Source organism: Cynara cardunculus, assembly GCF_001531365.2.
Source record: "Cynara cardunculus var. scolymus isolate 2C chromosome LG 17, CcrdV1, whole genome shotgun sequence".
Lineage (NCBI taxonomy): Eukaryota > Viridiplantae > Streptophyta > Magnoliopsida > Asterales > Asteraceae > Cynara > Cynara cardunculus.
Genome location: NC_037544.1, coordinates 31,222,002 through 31,245,927, shown reverse-complemented (window position 1 = coordinate 31,245,927; position 23,926 = coordinate 31,222,002). Strand labels below are relative to the sequence as shown.

Here is a 23,926-nt window from a genome sequence, read left to right as displayed (position 1 = left end):
GTAAACGCACTTGCCTGAGTCCCCTTTTTCATGAAAATAGAAGATAAACAAAGGTATAAATGACATAATAAGTCTAACTGAAAGTTCTTGTTTCATCTATCATAATAGGCAGCACCAGCAAGGATAAAGTCACAACAGCATAAAAAGAAAATGACCCAAGATATATGTGACAAATACCCATGCTGAACCTGCAACTAGTGCACATGCATAAAAATAAAGCAAGTTGAGACCTAACTAAAAGATTAACAACTAAAAAAAGAGATTACACAAACGGCATTAAAAAATATTAGACAACTTCCAAAAAGATGCTGAAATTTTGGAATGAAAGGAAATATTGTATCCCTGCTTGCCAAGACTACAAGTAGTAGGCGAATTGTCACCAAAGCTACAAAACAAATACTTTACGAACTAAGAATAAGAAAACAGCATATTTGACTCGAATATTTTAAGAAATCGCAAACTTAACGAGCCTATATCTAGAAAATAACATATATAATCTTTCTGATTTACCCACCGTTGGTCACTGTGGCTTTACTTTTAATGATTTTGTCAACGTGTGTAGATTTCGTTGATAATCTAGCCATCACAGTAATAGTTCGTCCACCTATTAATGGGAAAATGATGACTGGACTAGATGCAGCATGTAATATGTCTCGGTACTTACTTAAATATACATTCCATTTACTATTATATATATATATATATATATATATTGTAACTTGATATGATGGTCCTGAGCTGCTAATGAGTCGACATTGAGATGACATGGGTTGCTAAGGTAGTTGAGGGACAAATATTATACATAACTGCAACCAACAATTATTAAATCATATTGAAAAAAGTTTAGACCTTAAAGTCATTTAGTCTTCTATTTCTAAACTTTTAAATAAACACATTTTAATAGTTGAAGTTGACACTATCATATTCCTCTACAAATCCTTAAAATCATAACTAGAAGCATCATCAATTAAATGGTTAACCAAAACATAATGGACGTTACTAACCATCATGTTCAAATTTTTAGAAGAAAGAAAAAAAATTCTCGATTACATACTCAACTTATAAACATAAACAAAAATAACAACCATGCGAAAATAAATTTGCTAACATCTCAGTTGCAATTGCCATGATATTTATCCATATTATATATTGTAGAAGTATAAAAAAGAACAACATTAAAGCCGTAATCAAAGCACTCAAACTTAGAATTTTATTTATAACCTCTACCATTAAATGATTTTCAATGATATCCATGCACTGCATGGATACTTTAACTAGTTGTACATAAATCCTAATATTGTAAGTTTGTGTTGCTTATCACAATAATTTAATGAGGATATGGTTTCTCTCGTTTAATTTGATTAATTACCAAAAATAATATCAACAGCCACAAGTCACTGACGCACAATACAGATGAAATGAACCAATAAGTAATATTTAATAGCCAACTGAAAATAAATAAAAAGTTCGATTCATAACAAGATGACCAGTCAATCAATAATAAATAAATAAGTAACAATTAATAATAGCATCTGCAAGTGCCCCTTAAATCTTTTAGACGTTTTATTAACCACCTACACATATAAAATGCAATTCTCAGAACACTGATTTAAATATATAAAATCTTGTTATTTTAGATGTGTAAACATATTACATATGAGAATCAAATTTTAATATTGTATTACTTTGATACAAGTAATTATTCCAAATGACTAGTTTTATTGTTTCATTACTAGGAAAGCCAGGAAGGATTATCTCCAATTAGAGAATAGCTGATTGATGAATACAAGTTGGAAGAAGTCCATTAATCCATGCTTAATTGTTTAGAAGCTGGATTCAATTATTAGTTGCAATAAAAAAGGTGGGGGACTTTTATCTCCCAGGCAGCCAATTAAGAGGCCCTAACTAATCAAAGTGATGGGAGAATGCCTAGGTGATACTAAGAAAAGTTTTTCTTACATTGATGGTAGATACCACATACAATAACTGCTGCAAAAACAACCACCAGCACTTATCCAAAGGTATATACCAAGAATGAAACCAATTGGGAAATATAACCCCTCCAATGACGATACAAATGAACAGCATCCTTCAACACCATTCAGTCTCTCTTGGGCATGATCAAATCCCTCTACAGCACAAACACAACCCCGCCACCACCGCCACACCGGGGTGGGAAAACAAATCTCTCTTCTTATGACAATGCTTCAAACCACATCACACTATGTTTCTACATATATGTTGATTTTGGAGGCCCAAGGTTGTACCCTATAGAAAGTCCACTTTCCAGTGACACTTACCATTCAACTTCTATGAGATTGCAAGATCACCTAAATCTGTAGCATCTTCTATTTCCATATCAATGCCAGTGAAGTTGCACCATAATCTACTTCATAGCATGGCTTTATCTAAAACCTTTACATTCCAAGATTTTGTCCATAGCTCTAGATTCAGTTCAACATCAGAACAAGCCTCACAATTAACACAATGTCATCAGCAGTGAGCATACACCATGGTTTGACATGCGAATTTTAATTAAGAAGTTAAGATACACAATGTCAGCAGAAGCATCAGAGTTAAATCATAAACCTGCCAGCTATCAATTACTAATGATTTAATCATACAGCAACCATCACCATCACCTAAAAACTCCACAAGATAAAACTGCTATATAATAATAATATTTGTAAATCCACATGATTTATAACAATTAAACAGTTAAGATCAACAATAAATCAGCATAAGCATCAAAAGAAAATCACGGACCTCACAATTATCAAGAACTAATGATTTAAGCATGGGGCATCCACCGCCATCACTAAAAACTTCAAAGATGGAATTTGTCAGAGATTCACAATCTGTGAGGTCCACTTCTTGTAAACACTTGCATTGCAGCTCTAACGCAGTTAAGCTTTCCTGTTTCTGCAGAACTAGTTGCTGCATAGACAAAATGTCAGGAATTCATATACCCAGAATAGAAGCGCATGAAAAAGATTGGAACTCAAAGAACTGAGACGATTATGACATACTTGAAGTGAATTTGATGTTATGTTGATTCTCTGGAGTGAAGGACAATTAGAGATTCTAATGGAAGATAATAGCATGCTTCTTAAACTTAAGTCCACAAATCTGCAACCAAGTCAGTATCGGAAATTATTGATTCTACAATGTCAAAAACCAAATTAGAAATAATTCCCGTCATAAATGATGGTCTGATGTATAGTACTGTACTTGCGACAGTGTACAAGTCTGATATTCTGCAGGTGAGGAAGATCCAAGAAGACTGATGTCAATAAGCTGCAATTATCAAGCTCCAAAACCTGTAGCAAGGAATGACAAAAAGCTGAATAAAGACCATACAAAGGAAAGCTGGCAGTCAATATTGAGAAAGAAGAAAGCAGGTCCACACCTCCAACATATAGCTATAAGCTATTGCAGCCATAGAAGCAGAGGTTATGCCTTCACAGCTATGAAGCTTGAGAACAGTCAATATTGGCAACCTTACAGACTACAAAACCCAATAAACAAGGATTATGATCATGTAAATGAAATTATCTTAATAAAGCAAACTCATGAAAACTACCTCAAGAGAGATATTTGGGCAGTAAGATGCATTCAGGATATGAAGATTGCCACAAATTAGTGCTATTTCACGTAAAGTTTCGTCACTAACACATGAACAGTTTGACATGTCTAAGGACTCTAAGAGCGGACATGAAGTCGCTGCAGAGCAAACTGCAGCATCTAGAAGCTTATGGCAAGATGCTATATCAAGATCATGTAAAAGAGGGCAATTCAGTACAGCATGAGCCATGCCACTTCGCTTCAGGGACAGAGTCTGAAGTTCGGGACACCTGCAAACAATAATATATTGCTTCTTTAAAACAACGTAATAATGCAGCTATTTAGAACAGTTGTGACATGTTAAATAAATAAAGCATCACCTGACCGAAATACGGACCATGCGGCATTTCACAATTTGAAGGTGCCTTAACCTATCATGGTATATTGGTACCTCCTGAATACCATTACCAAGAACGGCATCAGTCACAATTAAGCTCTTTAACATCGTGCAATCAGGTAAAGCTTGGAAGAAGGTCTCCCCGAGCTGTCCTTTGCCCAGAGTTAAGAACTCAAGATTCCTGAAAAGAGACAAATCCATTATCAATCAAGACATAATTGAATGAAGAGATATTAAAAGGAAGAAATAGATCATTGCCTCAATGAAGAAAGAGCTTGCATAACAAGTGTATGAATTGCGGGAGAGCCTTTAATGTTCACTTGAGTGGCGTTTGGATATCGACTACACATATCTTCAACTGCAAAGGCAAAGGATCCATAAGCATTGTGATAAGAATATAGAACTAACAAGATGTTTTGCATGATAAACTTATTAATTGGAAGATGTGACAGCAAACTAAGCTCTAGATCAAGTCATTAACCTAATCATAATATCTCAATACCAAAAATACCTTAAACGTTTAGAAGCTAATACTAAAGGGTTAAAATAGAAATGTAAAATCTGATTATTGCAAAAATTAAGAATAAATCACTCTAAACCACCATCCATGCTCAAACACTCTAATCAACATCAATAAGAGGAGTCTGAAGTGCATAAGCTGAGCTTATGAAAATAAAAATAACTTCATCTCAAATTCAAAGAGCTAACCCAATCACCAGATAGAGCACTATCATTATTGCAAAGGCATGATTATAAATGTATGACAAATGACAGGCCCAAGAATGAAAGGAAAAAAGAAGACATGCCTAACCAAAATTACAAAATAGAAACAAGATTATCCCTCAATTTGTATCTCACAACCAAGAATATAGAGGTATCATGGTATCGCAGAGAGTTGCCATTCCATTTCAGTATCTAATTTTGTGGGGAAAATGCCTCAAATGATCCAACGGCTAAAACTAGAGTCAAACAAATAAAGATTCTAGTATGGTATATTACCTTTTCTTTTTTGAAGTATACGATATTTATATACGGAAAATGTAACAAATCAACTTTCACATCCTCCTCACCTTTGGTGAGGTTTGAACCCTGACCTACTAAGAGGCCAAAAGGCTCCAACACCGCTAGGCCAAAGGCCCTTTCATATGGTATGTTACCTTTGTTTTTAATTAACCTGGATATCCAACCCGTTATGCGAGCCGACTAATTCCAGGGCGACCACCTGCTTTGCAGATAGCCCGGAGTCACCGCATTTGAACCTCCATGGCCACAAGGAGATTTTTATTCCTCCTTGGATTTGAACCTGGAACCTCCTGGTACTTTGGTATGTTACCTTTATTGTGTGTTGGATGTGACTTTGCAGATAATGTACAGAAAAGAGACTAATCCTTCTCCCACTTCTTGTAATTTGTTATACAATACATTTGGAGACAATGAGAAAGCCTGACACTATCTTTTTTCCATTTCTGCCTCTAATTGATGTATACTGAAAAAATGAATTCAATGCACAGCCTTACAAGAATGGCTCAAGCCTCAAGGCCAACTTCAAAATTTCTACATCCTCGACCATAATTGGTCACAAACACATTGGGAGTCTCCATATCCTCCTTTTAAACATATTTGAGCACTACAAAACCTTTGGACACTAATCAGAGGTTGATGTAAAGGTACCTGTCGGGTACTAAACTCCAATGGTTTTCTGGATACGTAATCATACCCCAATATTCTTCAGCGCCAACCTATATGATGTTCATTAAGTTCACAGGTTGCAATTACAAAGGATGCTTTGAGAAATACTTGCAAACGCCTTAAACAACACAAACACTATGCTACCGATTGTCCAAAGATACATCTAGTATAGTTTCTTCACTTTTACGAAATCTTGTTTTCTGAAATGGTAAGAGATGAAAGTTCATGATTAATATAATAGGGAACCAAAGATAAAGTTTGAAGTAAAACTAGAGACTAATGGCTGTGAGAAAGAAGCGAGCTAGGCAACATGTCAAATTCTTTTTCCTCAATAGCATGGACTAACAATATCCACACTAAAGTAAAGCACGATCAAACTTAAGCTCAAGTGTATTGTTCATCTTATACATAGGGGTTGTTTGTTTTCATTAAGTGGTGATGGCTGAATGTTCACTTCATATTTGAAATTAAGAGATAGCACATGAAGTCTGAATCCACACTGTTGAAAAATTGAATGAAATCATCTGAATGCATGTATTTGTCCACTTTGCCCTTGTAAAATATGAACTTTTAAATTTTTCAATGTAAATATTTTTTAAATTACAAAGTAAAATCTAAATAAAAAAAGAAACGAAAAATCAACCGCCCTCATATTTCTCTCCCTCTCTTGTCCAACTCCCCCCCCCCTTCTCTCTCTCTCTAACATCAATTCTCAATCTAAATTCTCTCCTTCTCAAGAGGGAAAACAAGGAGAAACACAAAATGTGAGTAAAGCCAAATCCAGGTGCAGAGCAATCGGGCATCGGTGATGTCATGATGATGGGAGAAAAGCAATGGCAAGACAGAGCAATCAAAGAGTGGTGATCCGAAGATCGGGAAAGAGGCGATGGACACCGTTTGATATTCATATATGATTTTTCTTGTTAAGACTTCTTTTGCAAGATCGTTCCGACGTACTTTACTTTATTCAAATCTGAAAGTAAAAACACAACAAACAATCTGAATGCATAAGTGTTGCTTCAGATCTGATTTAGAAAGAAAAAAAAACACAACCTTAGTGTTTGAGTTATGATGATGGCTTCTTTCTTTGAATTCATTCATGACCTGCATATATGTATACAAACACATATATATACAACACAGCCACATATCCTCGGTTTTAGTGCATCCATCCATCCAAAAGCCACACACTTTTTCCTCTCATAACCAAGTACCCTTTTAGTCACTTGTATTTCTCATGATAGCAGAGAGATAAACCAGCCATAAAAAGTAGAACTTCAAATAAAACCCTAACATCCAACATGATGTCACTACCCTCCTTTAAGGGATACTTGTACTTTGCCTGATCTTCACATTATCTTTTGATTTTCGACCACAACAACCTTGCCATTTCCCAAATAAAAGGGCCTTCTCTTCAAACTTTTAGGTTACTCATCACTTTGGGCCGTCATGGCGCAGTCATGTTCCCAAGTACTTTCAATGCATCAAGGAGGCGATAATAGACAAGTCAACATTGAATTTCATCATCCAAGGAATCATTTGTGCTCCATGTTTGTGAGTCAACTACAACTGCTTCTCGTCTTATTGTAGATTTGTCTTGAATAAGAAAAGATCAGCAAAGAAAAAGGGAGGACAACAACTTTGAGGTTTTAGCAATCAGAAGACAATAATTTATTCAGCATTGTAAGAGCAGCACCCACCCAAACCAATGGAAGTACACAACCAATGATAAACATCGGTATGTATTCAGCAATATCCTTTTTGTTAGGTGATTCATGGTCTGTATCCTCTAAATAAATCTTCTTCTACTAAATTCCGTCGTAAGAAAAATATGCATATAAACAACCAATTGGGTAATCCTTCTTTAAAGCGCTAGAAAAAAGGGGATTGAATTTGTCTACTTTATCTTGAATCATGTTAGTTGAGTTAACACATGTATCAATCAATCTAAAAGTTTAAGCCTAAATTTCTAAAATTTTGAATCGGTTCATCCCAGCATGTGGAGTTCCTTTAATAAGCACCCAATGGTTTCAAATATTTCTGCTTTTTCAAATGATTGTTCTAGGGGAACATATGTTTATTTGTTAAAATAAATTGTTTAAATTGTCTTTAAATTTTATCAACTCTTGTCTTTATGGTGTAAAATTAGTTACATACATTTATAAGATACTCCAAAAGGATGATGCAAATGAATGTCTCATGACTCATCCTTTACCAAGTCATGCATGGTAAAAGCTTACTAACCTTACAAAATAGCTTTATTAAATGCAAAAATTGACATTCATTTGAGGTTGGAAACACCATGCTAATTCATTACAATGTACCCCACCGTTTGGAGGGTTGTGGTTCTTACAACGGGTCATAACTCATAACTTCAGGCTTCCATCGACTTAAATGGTCAAGCTCCTTTATCATTTCTTACGCTCTCCCAAACCCCCCCCCCCCTCTCCATGTTTGACCTAAACACAGCGAAGGGCGGCATGGGCCAAGGCCCAAAAATATCAGGGGCCCAAATTTTTCCCTTAACATATATAAGTAGTCTAAACTTTTTAAATAAATTAAAGAAACCATAAAAAATCTAGCATATAATAAGAGGCAAGAAAAAATTTAGTAGATAATAAGAGCCCAAAAATATATCAACTAATTACATTGGAGAAGAAATAAAAAAAATTAATTAGTCATTCATTATATGTTATTGTTTATTGCCTATCTAATTCTTTTATCTCCAGCAAGGTCCAATGACATTGGCTATTGCTATCTCTATATGCTTGACTGTTTTCGTATTTTTGTTGGATATTTTCATCTATTTCTGCTTCTATTGACTATTGCTATTTGGTTATGTTGTTCTAATTGTTTTTGTTGACTATTGTTATCTATTTTTACTTCTACAGAAAACATTTTACTATTGTTTGACAATCAATCTATGGTTCTTATGATTTATGATGTGTTTCATGGTTTTGTAATTAATCAATCTATTTTCCCTACTAGATATATTCAGTAATGTCTCTTATATATGTCATGTTCCATAGACTTAATATTACATCTTATTTTAGTTGAGCAAAAATAAGAAGAAAAATAGAATTGTTTGACTTATGTATCTTTCATTGGAATTCCACCACACCACAAGATTGTATTTAAGTACTGAAACAACCATTTGTTGAGCTTACATATTATATGTTTAATTCATTATTTATTCTTATTGAATCTCAATGGATCATCTTTTCTTTCATATTCTTATTGATCCTCATTTGTCTAGAAAACATTGATAATCTTCTCTTTTATTGATCTCTCATTGACCCTCACAGTTAGTCAACAATTAGTCAACATAGGTTGGTCTCTGGCTATTGTTGTCCTATAATGCATGCGGTGTTTACATGTGTTTTAATGTTTTATCTTTGTTATTTTAATATACAACCCAAGCTTGTGATTGTCGATTGCTCTGTTCTTGAGAACTTTAGGTACTCTTTAATTGTGGTCGAGGCTATTGACAAGGCACGATGGTATGAATTTGTTTTCTTTCAATATTATTATCTTTGTTTTCTTTTAATATAGATATCGCAATCAGGTTGTTTCGGAATTTTGTATTGACAAGTTCAATAACTATTTATTGGGTATTGAGGTGGCTAGATCTTACAAGAGTACCAAAAATATATTGTATGTTTTACTCTAGTAGCTAGTAACTTGTTAAAACGTTTTTCTTCGTTGAAGACTAAGAAGGGGGGATAGAAACATTATGCTATGGACTTCTAACGTAAAAGAAGTATGTCATCAATATTTAGCTAAAGTTGAGATGCAAATAATGTTGTAGACTCTCCTATGATGTCAAATGTGAAACTTAATCCAAATAATGATGAACTTCTCGATCATCCAAAAATATGATAGACTAGTTAAAAACATAAAACTACAACACAATTAGTAGATATGATATTTCCTCTCAAGTTATGAGTTCATTTCATGCCCTCATGCTAGCCTTTGGGACTTTGTTTTAAGAATTTGGAATTATCTCAAGGATGCACGCAGCCTTCCTTAATTGAGAAGGGACACATGACTCAAGTGATATGGTTAAAACATGATATTCGGAAACAAAATATATGGAACCACACATTGTGGCCTCTTTTGGGGAATGTTTGTGTCAATGGATCGAGTACAGAACCAAGGCATGTAAAGTGAATTGAGTTTGTTTTGATGCCTGGTTTATGAGATGGAAGATTGCTCACTCGGTTTGATTGATGAACCTTACGTATATTTTCGAGGAACAATTTTTCAAGAATACACCAAACACATTGATTAAAATCTTAGTTTTTATTGTGAAAACATAGTTTTATACTTTTCATGACCCCCACTTTTCCGGGAGAAATGAGTGAGTCCAAGAGACTAGACTTTTGAAATCGTGACCATGCTCCTTCGTAAGGGACTGCATTCATCCTATAGGTAATCATTAGTGCATGTGATAAAGATCCACCATTGAAAGTGTACTCAAGAAGGAAAGATCGAGTCACAGCTGCAAAAATGGGACAGCTGTATTCTATCTTTGAAAACCGGCTGAATCCTCTCGGTCAAATCACTAGATGATTTTAGGCAATCAATTTAATTAATGATCAAATCATTGGATGATTGGGTGTAGAATCCTTGTCTTAATTTTTACCCATAATTCTAGTATTTGATTAGTATAAATTAGTGGCTAGTTTTTCATGATTGGGATTAAGAATTACCTTTTAATTTCTTTGTTCTTGTAATCGGAGACCGTGCCCCTCTCGAATCGGGCCACTATCCTTTATTTCTAATAAAATTCAGCCTATTTTCATCTTCATCAATTATGTATCTATCATTTGGTGGGAATCGAAATGGTGCAAACCCGGAATAACTCAAACGATGGTAGTAACCAACCCGAAGCAATTTCCGTTCAATTAGCTGCCATAGCTGCAAAGTTGGAGTCAATTGATACGTTGAAAGCAGATATAGCAGCTCAGAGGGAGGAGATTGCAGCTTTAAAAGTAAGAGGTCGTTCCCAAGGAAGCAAGAGTGATGAAGGGGAAAGTTCCTGGAGGGGCCGACAACCATATAGGCCCTATAACATAATCGAATTCCCGACTTTTAGCGGAGGAGATCCTCGCAGATGGTTGCTGAAAGCTGAAAAATATTTCAGGCATTATCAAATACCTGATGAGGAGAAGGTTGAAGTGGCCTCAATGCATCTAGAGGGTGATGCCTTGGACCTTTACTCTTGGCTCTCTAACGACCAACCCATCACTTTTTGGGAGGAATTGACCCAATTGCTTACAAAAAAATTTGGTCCGGCAGAGTTCCAAAACCCGGATGAATTCCTATGTAGCATCAAACAAACTGGTTCAGTTCAAGAATACCGGCAGGAGTTTGCTAAGAGATCCTCTCGGGTCTCAAATTGGCCTGATCATTGTCTCTTAGGGGTGTTCTTGAATGGTCTTAAAGATGAGCTGAAATCCGATGCAACGATCCACAAGCCATGTACGGTGTATAGTGCTATGAGCCTGGCTTTGGAGTTTGAATCTAAACTCTCCTCTAACCGGCAAGAAAAAAGTACTTCTTGGACTTCAAGATCAAAAAATCCTCAATCAAATTCCAAACCAACACCCTTCACCCCAGTTCCAACATCAACCCAGCCAAAAAACATTCCCCGGATCTCCGACACAGAAAAACAAAACCGATTCTTGAAAGGAGAATGCTTCAGATGCGGAAACAAATACGGACCAGGTCATCGATGTAAAACCGGTACCCTCAAGGTGTTTGAGGCAGAGGAGGATATGGAGGAATCACCTGTAACAGAACTCCCTAACCCCGATTCTGACCAAGAAGAAACGGCCGAAATCAGTTTGCATGCTATCTCAGGGAAACCATACCCTACTACGATGAAGGTCCGAGGTAATATTCATTCTACCGAAGTTTTAATTTTAATTGATGGTGGCTCTACACATAATTTCATTTCAGATGTTTTGGTCAACAAACTCAAACTGACCTCCGAACCAGTGGCACCGTTTGGTGTCCAAATCGGTAATGGGGATGTAATTCGGTGCAGCCACATTTGCAAAAATCTTCCTATACAGGTCAATGAGCTTCAGATCACTCAAGACTTTCACCCCTTTTCTCTTGGTGGGGCTGATTTAGTATTGGGTATCAAATGGTTAGCCACACTAAATACGGTCCAAGCTAACTGGAAAGAGATGTTCATGATCTTTAAAATCGACGGGAAACAATACAAGTTACAAGGTGTTGCATCAGGGCCTCAAAAATCATCTAGTTTTCAACACCTAGCCATTGATCCAGAAATTCCCCCATGCATACCATCCCCACTTCAGCCTATTGTTACACAATACATGGCTGTTTTTGAAGAACCTCAAGACTTACCCCCAGTTAGATCACAAGATCATTCAATCCCGCTCTTGCCAAACTCAACCCCACCCAATATCCCCCCTTACCGTTACCCTCACTCCCAAAAAGCTGAGATAGAAAAACAAAAACAGGTGGAACAATTGATGGCAGCCAGTTTTATACAACTGAGCACAAGTCCTTTCTCAAGTCTGGTTTTACTAGTGAAGAAGAAGGACAATACGTGGCGAATGTGCGTCGATTATCAGGCTCTTAACAAGATAACTATAGCTGATAAATACCCGATACCTAACATTGACGAGTTACTTGATGAATTGTATGGAGCTACGGTATTCTCAAAACTCAATTTACGATCGGGTTATCATCAAATCCGAGTGATAGCCCCGGATATTGAAAAGACGGTTTTTCGTACCCATTCGGGTCATTACGAGTTTAAGGTTATGCCTTTCGGCTTAACCAAATCTCCTTCCACGTTTCAGGCTGTTATGAACGATTTATTTCGTCCTTATTTACGACGTTTTATACTTGTGTTCTTTGATGACATTTTAATCTACAGCTCAAGTATGGAGCAGCACAAGTCTCACCTAGAACAGACCTTGAAATTATTGCATGACAACCGATTCTCTGCCAAATTATCGAAGTGTTGTTTTGGGCAAGGACAAGTTGTGTTTCTGGGACATGTAATCAACTCGGAAGGAGTTAGTGTGGAGGAAGAAAAGATTTCAGCAGTAAAGTCGTGCCCCATTCCATCAACAGTAAAAGAGGTGAGAGGTTTCCTTGGGTTAACCGGCTATTATAGGCGTTTTGTCTGAAATTATGGACTTATAGCCCGACCACTTACTGACCAAGAAGGACGGGTTTCTTTGGTCGGAGCCAGCCCTGAAGGCCTTTAATGACCTGAAACAGGCGCTGCTGACTACACCTGTTTTGAGGTTACCAGATTTCTCTAACCCTTTTGTTATAGAGTGTGATGCATCATCAGATGGGGTTGGGGCGATACTATCACAAGAGGACCATCCCGTGGCTTATTTCAGTAAAGGATTCTCCCCATCTAACCGCTTTAAATCGGCTTACGACAGGGAGCTGTTGGCATTAGTCCTCGCGGTCCAAAAATGGAGCCATTACTTCCTTGGTCGACATTTTCTCATTCGCACCGATCACTATACCCTTAAATTCTTATTAGACAACGCATCACCACTACAGAGCAGCAAAGGCTTTTGCTAAAACTCATGCCTTATGATTTTTCAATTGTTCATAAGGCTGGGAAAGAAAACAAGGGAGCAGACGCCCTGTCTCGCCGACCCCACTCGGGAGAATTATTAACCCTTATCATCCCCTTTGGATTTACATATACAACATATATCACTGTCAAGAGGTAATTTCTTAGCATTTGTGTTGTTGAGGTAGTTGATATCAAGGCAGGGTTGCAAACTGATTCATTTACCAGCGATCTGATCAAGAAGATGCAAACAGATCCTTCCTCCGTCCCTGATTTCTCGCTGGTGGATCAGCTTTTGTTTCATCATGGACGGATGGTGATTCCAGAGATGCACAATCTCAAACTCAAGTTGTTACAAGAAGCACATGACACTCCAATCGGTGGTCATGGAGGTTTTTTAAAAACCTACAAAAGATTCTTCTCGTTACTATTGGCCAAAGATGAAACAGGATGTCAGGGAGTTTGTCCAGCAATGTATAATCTGTCAGCAACAAAAGTATCATACGTTGGCTCCAGCAGGATTACTGCAGCCCCTACCCATTCCCAATCAGATTTGGGAAGATGTTTCCATGGACTTTATCGTTGGATTACCACCATCTAGTCGTTTTGATACTATTTTAGTTGTAGTGGACCGTTTAAGCAAATATGCTCACTTCATTTGCTTATCCCCACCCTATACGACTAAAGGAGTAGCAGCGGTTTTTTGTAGGGAAATAGTCAGGTTGCATGGCTTTCCCAGATCCATTGTGTCTGATCGAGATGTTGTCTTCCTCAGCAACTTTTGGCAAGAATTGTTCCGATTAAGTCGAACAAAATTAAAGCTGAGCACAAGTTACCACCCTCAAACGGATGGCCAAACCGAAGTTCTGAATCGCTGCCTAGAAGCTTACTTACGTTGCTTTGCTAGTGAACAGCCAACCAAATGGAGTACGTACTTACCTTGGGCCGGATACTCATATAACACGGGGTACCACACGGCCACTGGCACANGTTGGCTCCAGCAGGATTACTGCAGCCCCTACCCATTCCCAATCAGATTTGGGAAGATGTTTCCATGGACTTTATCGTTGGATTACCACCATCTAGTCATTTTGATACTATTTTAGTTGTAGTGGACCGTTTAAGCAAATATGCTCACTTCATTTGCTTATCCCAGCCCTATACGGCTAAAGGAGTAGCAACGGTTTTTTGTAGGGAAATAGTCAGGTTGCATGGCTTTCCCCGATCCATTGTGTCTGATTGAGATGTTGTCTTCCTCAGCAACTTTTGGCAAGAATTATTCCGATTAAGTCAGACAAAATTAAAGCTGAGCACAAGTTACCACCCTCAAACGGATGGTCAAACCGAAGTTCTGAATCGCTGCCTAGAAGCTTACTTACGTTCCTTTGCTAGTGAATAGCCAACCAAATGGAGTACATACTTACCTTGGGCCGAATACTCATATAACATGGGGTACCACACGGCCACTAGCACAACACCATTCTCTGTTGTGTATGGTCAAGAACCCCCTTCGCTGTTCCCCTATGCAGCGGGCGAAACAAAAAACGCAAAGCTGGAACAACAGTTAGTTGATCGGGATGATATGATGAAGCTTCTTCGCCAAAACCTCCAAAAGGCCCAAGTCAGAATGAGAAACCAAGCAAATCAGAAGCGACGGGAACTCACGTTTTAGGTCCGTGATTATGTCTTCTTGAAGATTCAACCGTATTGCCAAAAGACTTTGGCTAAACGTCGTTATGAGAAGCTGTCTCCAAGGTTTTTTGGACCATATCGTGTTAAAAGAGCAGTGGGTCCAGTTGCTTATGAGCTGGAATTACCACCCGAAGCTAGAATCCACCCGGTATTTCACATTTTGATGCTTAAACCTGCCCATGGCTCTTTTTCTTCGGTACCAGATATCCCATTACCCATCACCAAAGACCGGGAAATTGATGTACAACCTAACTCGGTCATCACTCATCGATGGGTCTATGAAGCTGGCCAACCGGTCCTCGAATCGTTGATTTCATGGTGTTAACGGCCTGAAGAAGAGGCAACATGGGAAACCTATGATCTAATGGCTGAGCAATTTCCTACATTCCGTCTTGAGGACAAGACGTTTTACCGGGAGGGAAGTAATGATAAAGATCCACCATTGAAAGTGTACTCAAGAAGGAAAGATCGAGTCACAGCTGCAAAAATGGGACAGCTGTATTCTATATTTGGAAACCGGCTGAATCCTCTCGGTCAAATCACTGGATGATTTTAGGCAATCAATTTAATTAATGATCAAATCACTGGATGATTGGGTGTAGAATCCTTGCCTTAATTTCTACCCATAATTCTAGTATTTGATTAGTATAAATTAGTGGCTAGTTTTCATGATTGGATTATATAAAAAGATCTTATAAGATCAGAGGGTATAAATTTCCCGATGTTACTAATCAGAAATATATTCTGGGAATAGAAAGTGCATATAAAACATACGTCACAAAAAGGGGTAATCATATCAAAGGAATACATCCTCCTTATATGAATTTGGTTATTCAAAAAGACATCGAAGAAGTTATAGCTTCTCCTTTTCGAAAACCCCCTAAAGATAGTAGTACTTCTAATTTAGAAACTGTACAAGCTGTTATTGAACAGAACAATTATACAAATTTATCTCTTCAATCTATTGGAGAACAATTAAATAGAATTGAACAAAAGAAATTGAATATTCCTTCGAGTTTATCAACTCATGATACTCCTCTTAAAACTCATTTTTCTGATAAAAAAAAAAATTTATCAAAACCAACCTCTTCAACTACTTCAGAAGAAATTTCATCTACTTCTGAAATAGTAAATAAAATCCATGAAAAACTTAAAGCTTTAAAAATTGAAAGAGGTTTAACTCCTTTATCAAAAAATGATTTTTAAGAAGAGGAACCTTCGACAGATGAGTTAATAACTCAACTTGAAATTTTAACAATTGATGATAAAAACTTACCTTTTGATATAAATCGTATTTCAAGAGATCGAAAGGTAAATTTTAAAACCAAGAAACCCTATTATCATAGGCCATGTCCTGTTGATCTTTTACATGAGGAAGAATTCCCTTCAAGCCAACAGTTTGATGGACAGTCCATTTATGAATGGAATTTAGATGGATTTAGTGAATACCAAATCCATAAATTAATACATCATATGCTTATGGCAGCAACAGCTAATGACAATAAAGATCCAGTAATAACTGAAATGCTAGTAAATGGCTTTTCTGGACAGCTTAAAGGCTGGTGGGATAACTATTTAACTACGGAAACAAGACGTGCTATTATGTCTGCAGTTAAAACTAATCCTAATCAATCTGAACCTGTTCCAGACACAGTTAATACACTGTTATATACAATTCTTGTCCATTTTAATGGAAAGAATAATCTGTATGCAGATAAAATTCAAGAACAATTAATTAATTTACGATGTCCAACTTTATCCCATTTTAAATGGTATAAAGATACTTTTTTCTCAAAAATCTATCAAATGAATGATGGACATCAGGAATTTTGGAAAGAAAAATTTCTTTCTGGACTTCCATAGTTCTTTGCTGAACGAATTAAAAATCGTCTTAAAAATATGAATAATGGAAAATTTTCATATGATACCTTAACCTATGGAGATTTATCTTCTGAGGTTGTTAAAGAAGGTATTACTCTTTGCAATGAATTAAAATTGCAAAAACAAATTCAAAATGAAAAATACTCTGGTAAAAAAGCTCTTGGTGATTTTTGCCAACAAATGGGTTTTGAAAAACCAAGTTTTCAAAAATCTCATAAACCCAAGAAAAGAAAATATTTTAAAGAGTATTTATCAAAAAAGAGAAATAAATCTTTCTCTAAATTTTCTTCCAAAAACAAAAAATTTCCTAACAAGGAAAAGAAATTGTCGGTCTGCTGGAAATGCAAAAAATTGGGTCACTATGCTAATAAGTGTACTACCCAGAAAAAGATTAATAATCTAAATATTGATGAAGGTCTAAAAAGATCTCTATTAAAAGCAGTTATATCTGATTCTGATTCTGAAAATGAAGAAATATTTGTATCTGTCATTAATGAGGAAAATTTGAATGAATCTTCTGAAAGTAAAACTTCCTCATTCGATGATGAAGATCAAATTATGTCTTCATGTAATGGACAATGTAACCAATATTCAGCTTTATGCCAAATGAATGATTTATGTGTTTTAACACAAGAAAATTTTATTTTCGATATCATTGATAAAATCAGTGATAAAGAAGAAAAGGAAAAATTTCTTCAGGAATATTTAAAACAACTTAGAATAATATTTCTGACAATACTCCTGAAAAGCGTCTGCCAAATTATGATTTAAAAGAAATCATAAACAGGGTTAATAATCCAATTTCAGTAACTCAAGAAGTTACTATTTCAKATTTAAAATCTGAAGTAAATTTATTAAAAACTGAAATTTCAGATTTAAAACTTAGAATGTTAATTATAGAACAAAGTAATGTTCTACATAACATTGAAATACTTTCTCCTAAAAGGAAAATTGAAGATGGAGAACCCTCTTTTTCTAAAGATGATTTTCCACCTTTATCCTCGAGTATTAATATCAATCTTCTTGACAGAGTTATTACTCACAAATGGTATATCAAGATTACTTTAATTGTCAATAAATAATTTATTCTTGATACCATTGCTATGGTTGATTCTGGTGCAGATTTAAATTGCATCAATGAAGGGATTATACCTTCAAAATATTTTTCTAAAACAAAAGAAGTTTTGAATACTGCAGATAACACCAATTTGAAAGTAAAATTTAAATTATCTGATTCAGTTATCTGCAATAAAGGAATTTGTTTTCAAATGCCTTTTATAATGGTTAAAAACCTATCGCACAAAATTATACTGGGGAATCCATTTTTACATATGTTATATCCTATTCAACGAATAGATGAAAAAGGAATTCTCAGTAATATTTCTGGAAACGAAGTTCTTTTTGAGTTTATTACAACCCCACAATATCATGAAATTGATATTGTAAAAAACCATATACAGTCCAAAGAATTATTTTTGAATTCTTTGACATATGATATTAAATTGCAAAGAATTGAAGAAGCTTTACTTACTCCTAAGCTTCAAGAAAAAATTCTTCTTTTGCAAAAGGAAATTGAAACTGAAATATGTGCTGATGTTCCTAATGCTTTTTGGGAGCGTAAAAAACATATTGTTTCATTACCTTATGAACCTCATTTCAAGGAATCCTATATTCCTACTAAGGCTAGGCCTATTGCAATGAGTCCAGAATACCTGGAATTATGTAAGAAAGAAATTCAAGATCTTCTTAATAAGAAGTTAATCCGTCCGTCTTTCAGCCCTTGGAGTTGTCCAACTTTTTATGTTAATAATCAAGCTGAACAAGAACGAGGTGTTCCAAGACTTGTGATTAATTATAAACCTTTAAATAAGGTACTTAGATGGATAAGATATCCTATTCCTAATAAAAAGGATTTATTAAACCGATTATATTCCGCTCATATAATGTCAAATTTTGACATGAAATCTGGATATTGGCAAATTCAAATTGCTGAACCAGATAAATATAAAACAACATTTACAGTTCCATTTGGTCACTATGAGTGGAATGTAATGCCGTTTGGGCTTAAAAATACTCCCTCTGAATATCAAAGGATAATGAATGAAATTTTTAGTCCATATACAGAATTTATAATTGTGTATATTGATGATGTTTTAATTTTTAGTCAAAATATTGAGCAACATTTTAAACATCTAGGAATTTTTATAAATGTTGTTAAACGGGTAAGATTAGTAGATTATGCTAAAAAGGTTAAACTTTTTCAAACAGGAATTAGATTTCTTGGTCATAATATTAAAAATGGATCAATTATTCCAATTGATAGAGCCATTATTTTTGGAGAAAAATTTCCCGATGAAATCAAAGATAAAACTCAATTACAACGTTTTCTCGGATGTCTGAATTATATTTCAGAATTCTGTGAAAAATTAGCTTATATAGCTAAACCTTTATATGATCGATTAAGGAAAACTCCACCTGCTTGGACTAAAGAACATACTCTAGCAGTCCAACAGCTTAAACATCTTATTAAGGAAATTCCTTGTTTAGCCTTATCCAATCCAAATGCATTCAAAATCGTTGAAACTGATGCATCTAATATTGGATATGGTGGAATACTTAAACAACGCCTAAAAGGAGGCAAAAAACAATTAGTTCGATACACCTCTGGCTTATGGAGAGGTCCTCGAGTAAATTACTCGACAGTCAAAAAAGAAATTCTTAGTATAGTACTAACAGTACAAAAATTTGAGTCTGATTTAGTTAATCAGAAATTCCTTATAAGGGTAGATTGTAAATCTGCCAAGGAAATTTTATTTAAAGATGTTAAAAACATTGCCTCTAAGCAAATATTTGCTCGTTGACAAGCTATTATGTCTATATTTGACTTCGAAATTGAGTATATTAAAGGGGAATCTAATCATTTACCTAATTTCCTTACTCGTGAATTTTTACAGGGTAAAAATGTCTAAAAGAACTAACAAAGGAAAAGAAGTCTTAAAGACGACGACTCAGAAGAACGTCAAGAAAGATATCAAGAAAGATGTCACAACATCGTTTAAAACGATAACCATGACTGATGCTAATCAAGCCAAGAGATAGAAGATCAAAGATACTCCTAAAGAGGAAAAACTTAGAGATGATGCTTACAAGCTAGCCTTGGCGGCCAGTCATCCAGGAGAATATATTTTCCCTTACATTCCGATTTCAACAAAATGGRTAATACCCATTGAAAACAAATATACTCATCTTCAACCTAATGAGATTGTAGCTTTTTACTTTAAAAATAATGCTGATTCATTTGTTTATCCAAAAGATTATCAGTATTTTCAAGATATTCTTGTAGCCACTAGTTCTGTGGAATTTGATTCTACTGAACGCTCTGGCGGTGAAGTTGCTTTTAGCAAAGCGATAATTCATAGGGTAATTCGACCCGACCAATGGACTGGTGATTTATTTAAACCTTATGAAATCACTAGACAATTAAGGCATAAAAATGTCACTTTAAAATTTAATTATTTTGATTATATCAATGCCTGGGAACATGCTTTCTATTATGAGAACAGGCAAAGAAAATTTTCTTGGTGGATTCAGTTTTCTGCTTCTTTTAGCAAACCTGAATTACCAAATTGGTTTATAACCTGGTATACTCAATGGGGATTATATCCTATTTGTCTTCCAGACAAAGTTCGAAAAATTTATGAAGATTTTGTAAAGATAAATACATCTTTATTAAATCCTTCTATGTGGTTTACAATACTTTATCAAGTACCTTGGATTATTCGTTGGGAACCCATTATTTCCTTACGAAATTTATCTAAACTTGGTGAAGACTTTAAACCAATCCCTTATTTGGGAAGAACAATTTTAATAAAATGGTGGATAAAATTCAATTTCTTCGAAAACTCAGTGTTTTCCATCAGAGGGTTAATTGATCTTGAACCCCCGAAACCACCAAAGCYTGATGTCAAAGATATCTTTAAAGAAATCACTTCTAAGATTTCTAAAGAAGATCTGGCTCAAATTATGGCTTTATTAAAGCAAGACGAAGCAAGCCCTGCACATGCCGATTCAGCATCATCACATATGTCTGAAGATGGAGCGGGCGATGAGCTCATGCAGGATTCACAAGATCYATTTGATATCTAATATGGATCCTTATGYAGCTAAAATCYGTCGAGAGCTAAAAGCCATAAAAGAATCACTCTCGCAAGWGGATTCATCTATTGATTATTATAATCAAATGTTTGAGCATCAAATTGTAGGAAACAAAGACTACAATTGGAGAGATGATATCCAGCATCTACGCTGGTTGGCAATTATCCAAGCCCAGTTGAAATATCAACAGAAACAGCTTTTCTCTCAAGCTTTCTAGACAGAAGACGTCATGGATGACGTATTTGATCTCGATTATTATCGATAATGGCGGGCCCCAGTTCTATCATTTCAGTTCCATAATTGAAGATAATGGCGGGACCCATTACCTTTTGTTGGCTAATTCTTAGCCGTTCCTTTATCTAGTAGTAGATAGTAGTAGGCCCCACTACTACTTTTTCTTTGTATTTATAGTTGCTTAGATTTCATTTCTTAGCACGAAAAATTTTAGATTGTAATCTTTCGCTTCCTTCCTTCTCTTTTGTAATCCATCTTTCTCAGAAATAAAATTAGTTGTAAATTCCTCTTAATTATCGATCCTGCTTACAATTGGTATCAGAGCCAAGACAGCTTTTGCTTGGTGATCGTGAAGAACCCTTTATCAAGGTAATAATTTATTTCACTTATTTATTTACTCTTTTAAAACGTTAGTCGCGTTTTCGTGAAGAACCCTTTATCAAGGTAATAATTTATTTCACTTGTTTATTTACTCTTTTAAAACGTTAGTCGCATTTAGACCTGACGGTAAGTCCCTGAGTGAGGCTCGAATAGGTGTCTTGTAAAAGTCGTTGACTGTTGAAAAGAGTTTAATTTATGAGTGAGATAATTAGATCCTTGAGAAGAAATTCTTCTCTATCATCTTCATCCTCCTCTGTTTCTAATAGAAACAAAGAAGTAATTATTAATGAAAACTTAGATTATCATCTAAGTAATTGGAAATTACCAAAATCCAAATCAAATGAGATTTATAAATCAAATTTCTCTTTTAAATCTGATTATATCATAAAAACAGTTGAAGAATCTATGCCTATTCTTCAAGGAAATAATACTTTCCAATTATTATCTGAAAAGCTTATTCAGCAACATAAGCAAAAATATAAATTTTTGCATTTAGGATTGGTTCAAATTGCTTTGAAGCCAACAACAAGATTAGGTTTAAATACCTCTGCTTTAATCTGTCTTAGAGACAAACGGCATCTCAATTTTCATGATTCTTTATTGGGAATAATAGAATCAAGTCTTTGTGATGGCCCAATATATTTTTCATGCTATCCAAATTTTACTCTATCATTAACTGATCCAAATCTTATGCGTGTTTCATCTTTAGATATTAAATCTGAAGGATATAACATGGTTCCAGGATCAGAAAATGTAATTCTTATTTATAGAATTCATTATAAAGTAATGATACCAATTGTAAGCAGGATCGATAATTAAGAGGAATTTACAGGAATTTACAACTAATTTTATTTCTGAGAAAGATGGATTACAAAAGAGAAGGAAGGAAGCGAAAGATTACATTCTAAAATTTTTCGTGCTAAGAAATGAAATCTAAGCAACTATAAATACAAAGAAATAGTAGTAGTGGGGCCTACCACTATCTACTACTAGATAAAGGTAATGGGTCCCGCCATTATCTTCAATTATGGAACTGAAATGATAGAACTGGGGCCCGCCATTGTCGATAATAATCGAGATCAAATACGTCATCCATGACGTCTTCTGTCTAGAAAGCTTGAGAGAAAAGTTGTTTCTGTTGATATTTCAATTGGGCTTGGATAATTGCCAACCAGCGTAGATGCTGGATATCATCTCTCCAATTGTAGTCTTTGTTTCCTACAATTTGATGCTCAAACATTTGATTATAATAATCAATAGATGAATCCWCTTGCGAGAGTGATTCTTTTATGGCTTTTAGCTCTCGACRGATTTTAGCTRCATAAGGATCCATATTAGATATCAAATRGATCTTGTGAATCCTGCATGAGCTCATCGCCCGCTCCATCTTCAGACATATGTGATGATGCTGAATCGGCATGTGCAGGGCTTGCTTCGTCTTGCTTTAATAAAGCCATAATTTGAGCCAGATCTTCTTTAGAAATCTTAGAAGTGATTTCTTTAAAGATATCTTTGACATCARGCTTTGGTGGTTTCGGGGGTTCAAGATCAATTAACCCTCTGATGGAAAACACTGAGTTTTCGAAGAAATTGAATTTTATCCACCATTTTATTAAAATTGTTCTTCCCAAATAAGGGATTGGTTTAAAGTCTTCACCAAGTTTAGATAAATTTCGTAAGGAAATAATGGGTTCCCAACGAATAATCCAAGGTACTTGATAAAGTATTGTAAACCACATAGAAGGATTTAATAAAGATGTATTTATCTTTACAAAATCTTCATATAAATTTTTCGAACTTTGTCTGGAAAACAAATAGGATATAATCCCCATTGAGTATACCAGGTTATAAACCAATTTGGTAATTCAGGTTTGCTAAAAGAAGCAGAAAACTGAATCCACCAAGAAAATTTTCTTTGCCTGTTCTCATAATAGAAAGCATGTTCCCAGGCATTGATATAATCAAAATAATTAAATTTTAAAGTGACATTTTTATGCCTTAATTGTCTGGTGATTTCATAAGGTTTAAATAAATCACTAGTCCATTGGTCGGGTCGAATTACCCTATGAATTATCGCTTTGCTATAAGCAACTTCACCGCCAGAGCGTTCAGTAGAATCGAATTCCACAGAACTAGTGACTACAAGAATATCTTGAAAATACTGATAATCTTTTGGATAAACAAATGAATCAGCATTATTTTTAAAGTAAAAAGCTACAACCTCATTAGGTTGAAGATGAGTATATTTGTTTTCAATGGGTATTACCCATTTTGTTGAAATCGAAATGTAAGGGAAAATATATTCTCCTGGATGACTGGCCGCCAAGGCTAGCTTGTAAGCATCATCTCTA

The 23,926-nt window shown here is 35.2% G+C and overlaps 1 protein-coding gene across 4 annotated transcripts in view; it reads right to left on the bottom strand.

The window, feature by feature from the left end:
* The window catches only part of LOC112500104 (F-box/LRR-repeat protein 15-like), a 36,746-nt gene that overhangs the window by 6,985 nt on the left and 5,835 nt on the right, over nt 1–23,926 (bottom strand). For all 4 annotated transcript variants that reach the window (XR_003067322.1, XM_025103401.1, XM_025103402.1 and 1 more), the window contains 7 exons: nt 4,220–4,319; nt 3,945–4,142; nt 3,584–3,854; nt 3,410–3,508; nt 3,232–3,320; nt 3,030–3,129; nt 2,767–2,937 (listed from right to left, as the gene is read on the bottom strand). Coding sequence is in view for 3 of the 4 variants with exons in the window: in XM_025103401.1 (XP_024959169.1) it covers nt 2,767–2,937; nt 3,030–3,129; nt 3,232–3,320; nt 3,410–3,508; nt 3,584–3,854; nt 3,945–4,142; nt 4,220–4,319 (1,028 nt within the window). In the remaining variant the exon portion in view is untranslated. The remainder of the gene's footprint in view (nt 1–2,766; nt 2,938–3,029; nt 3,130–3,231; nt 3,321–3,409; nt 3,509–3,583; nt 3,855–3,944; nt 4,143–4,219; nt 4,320–23,926) is intronic.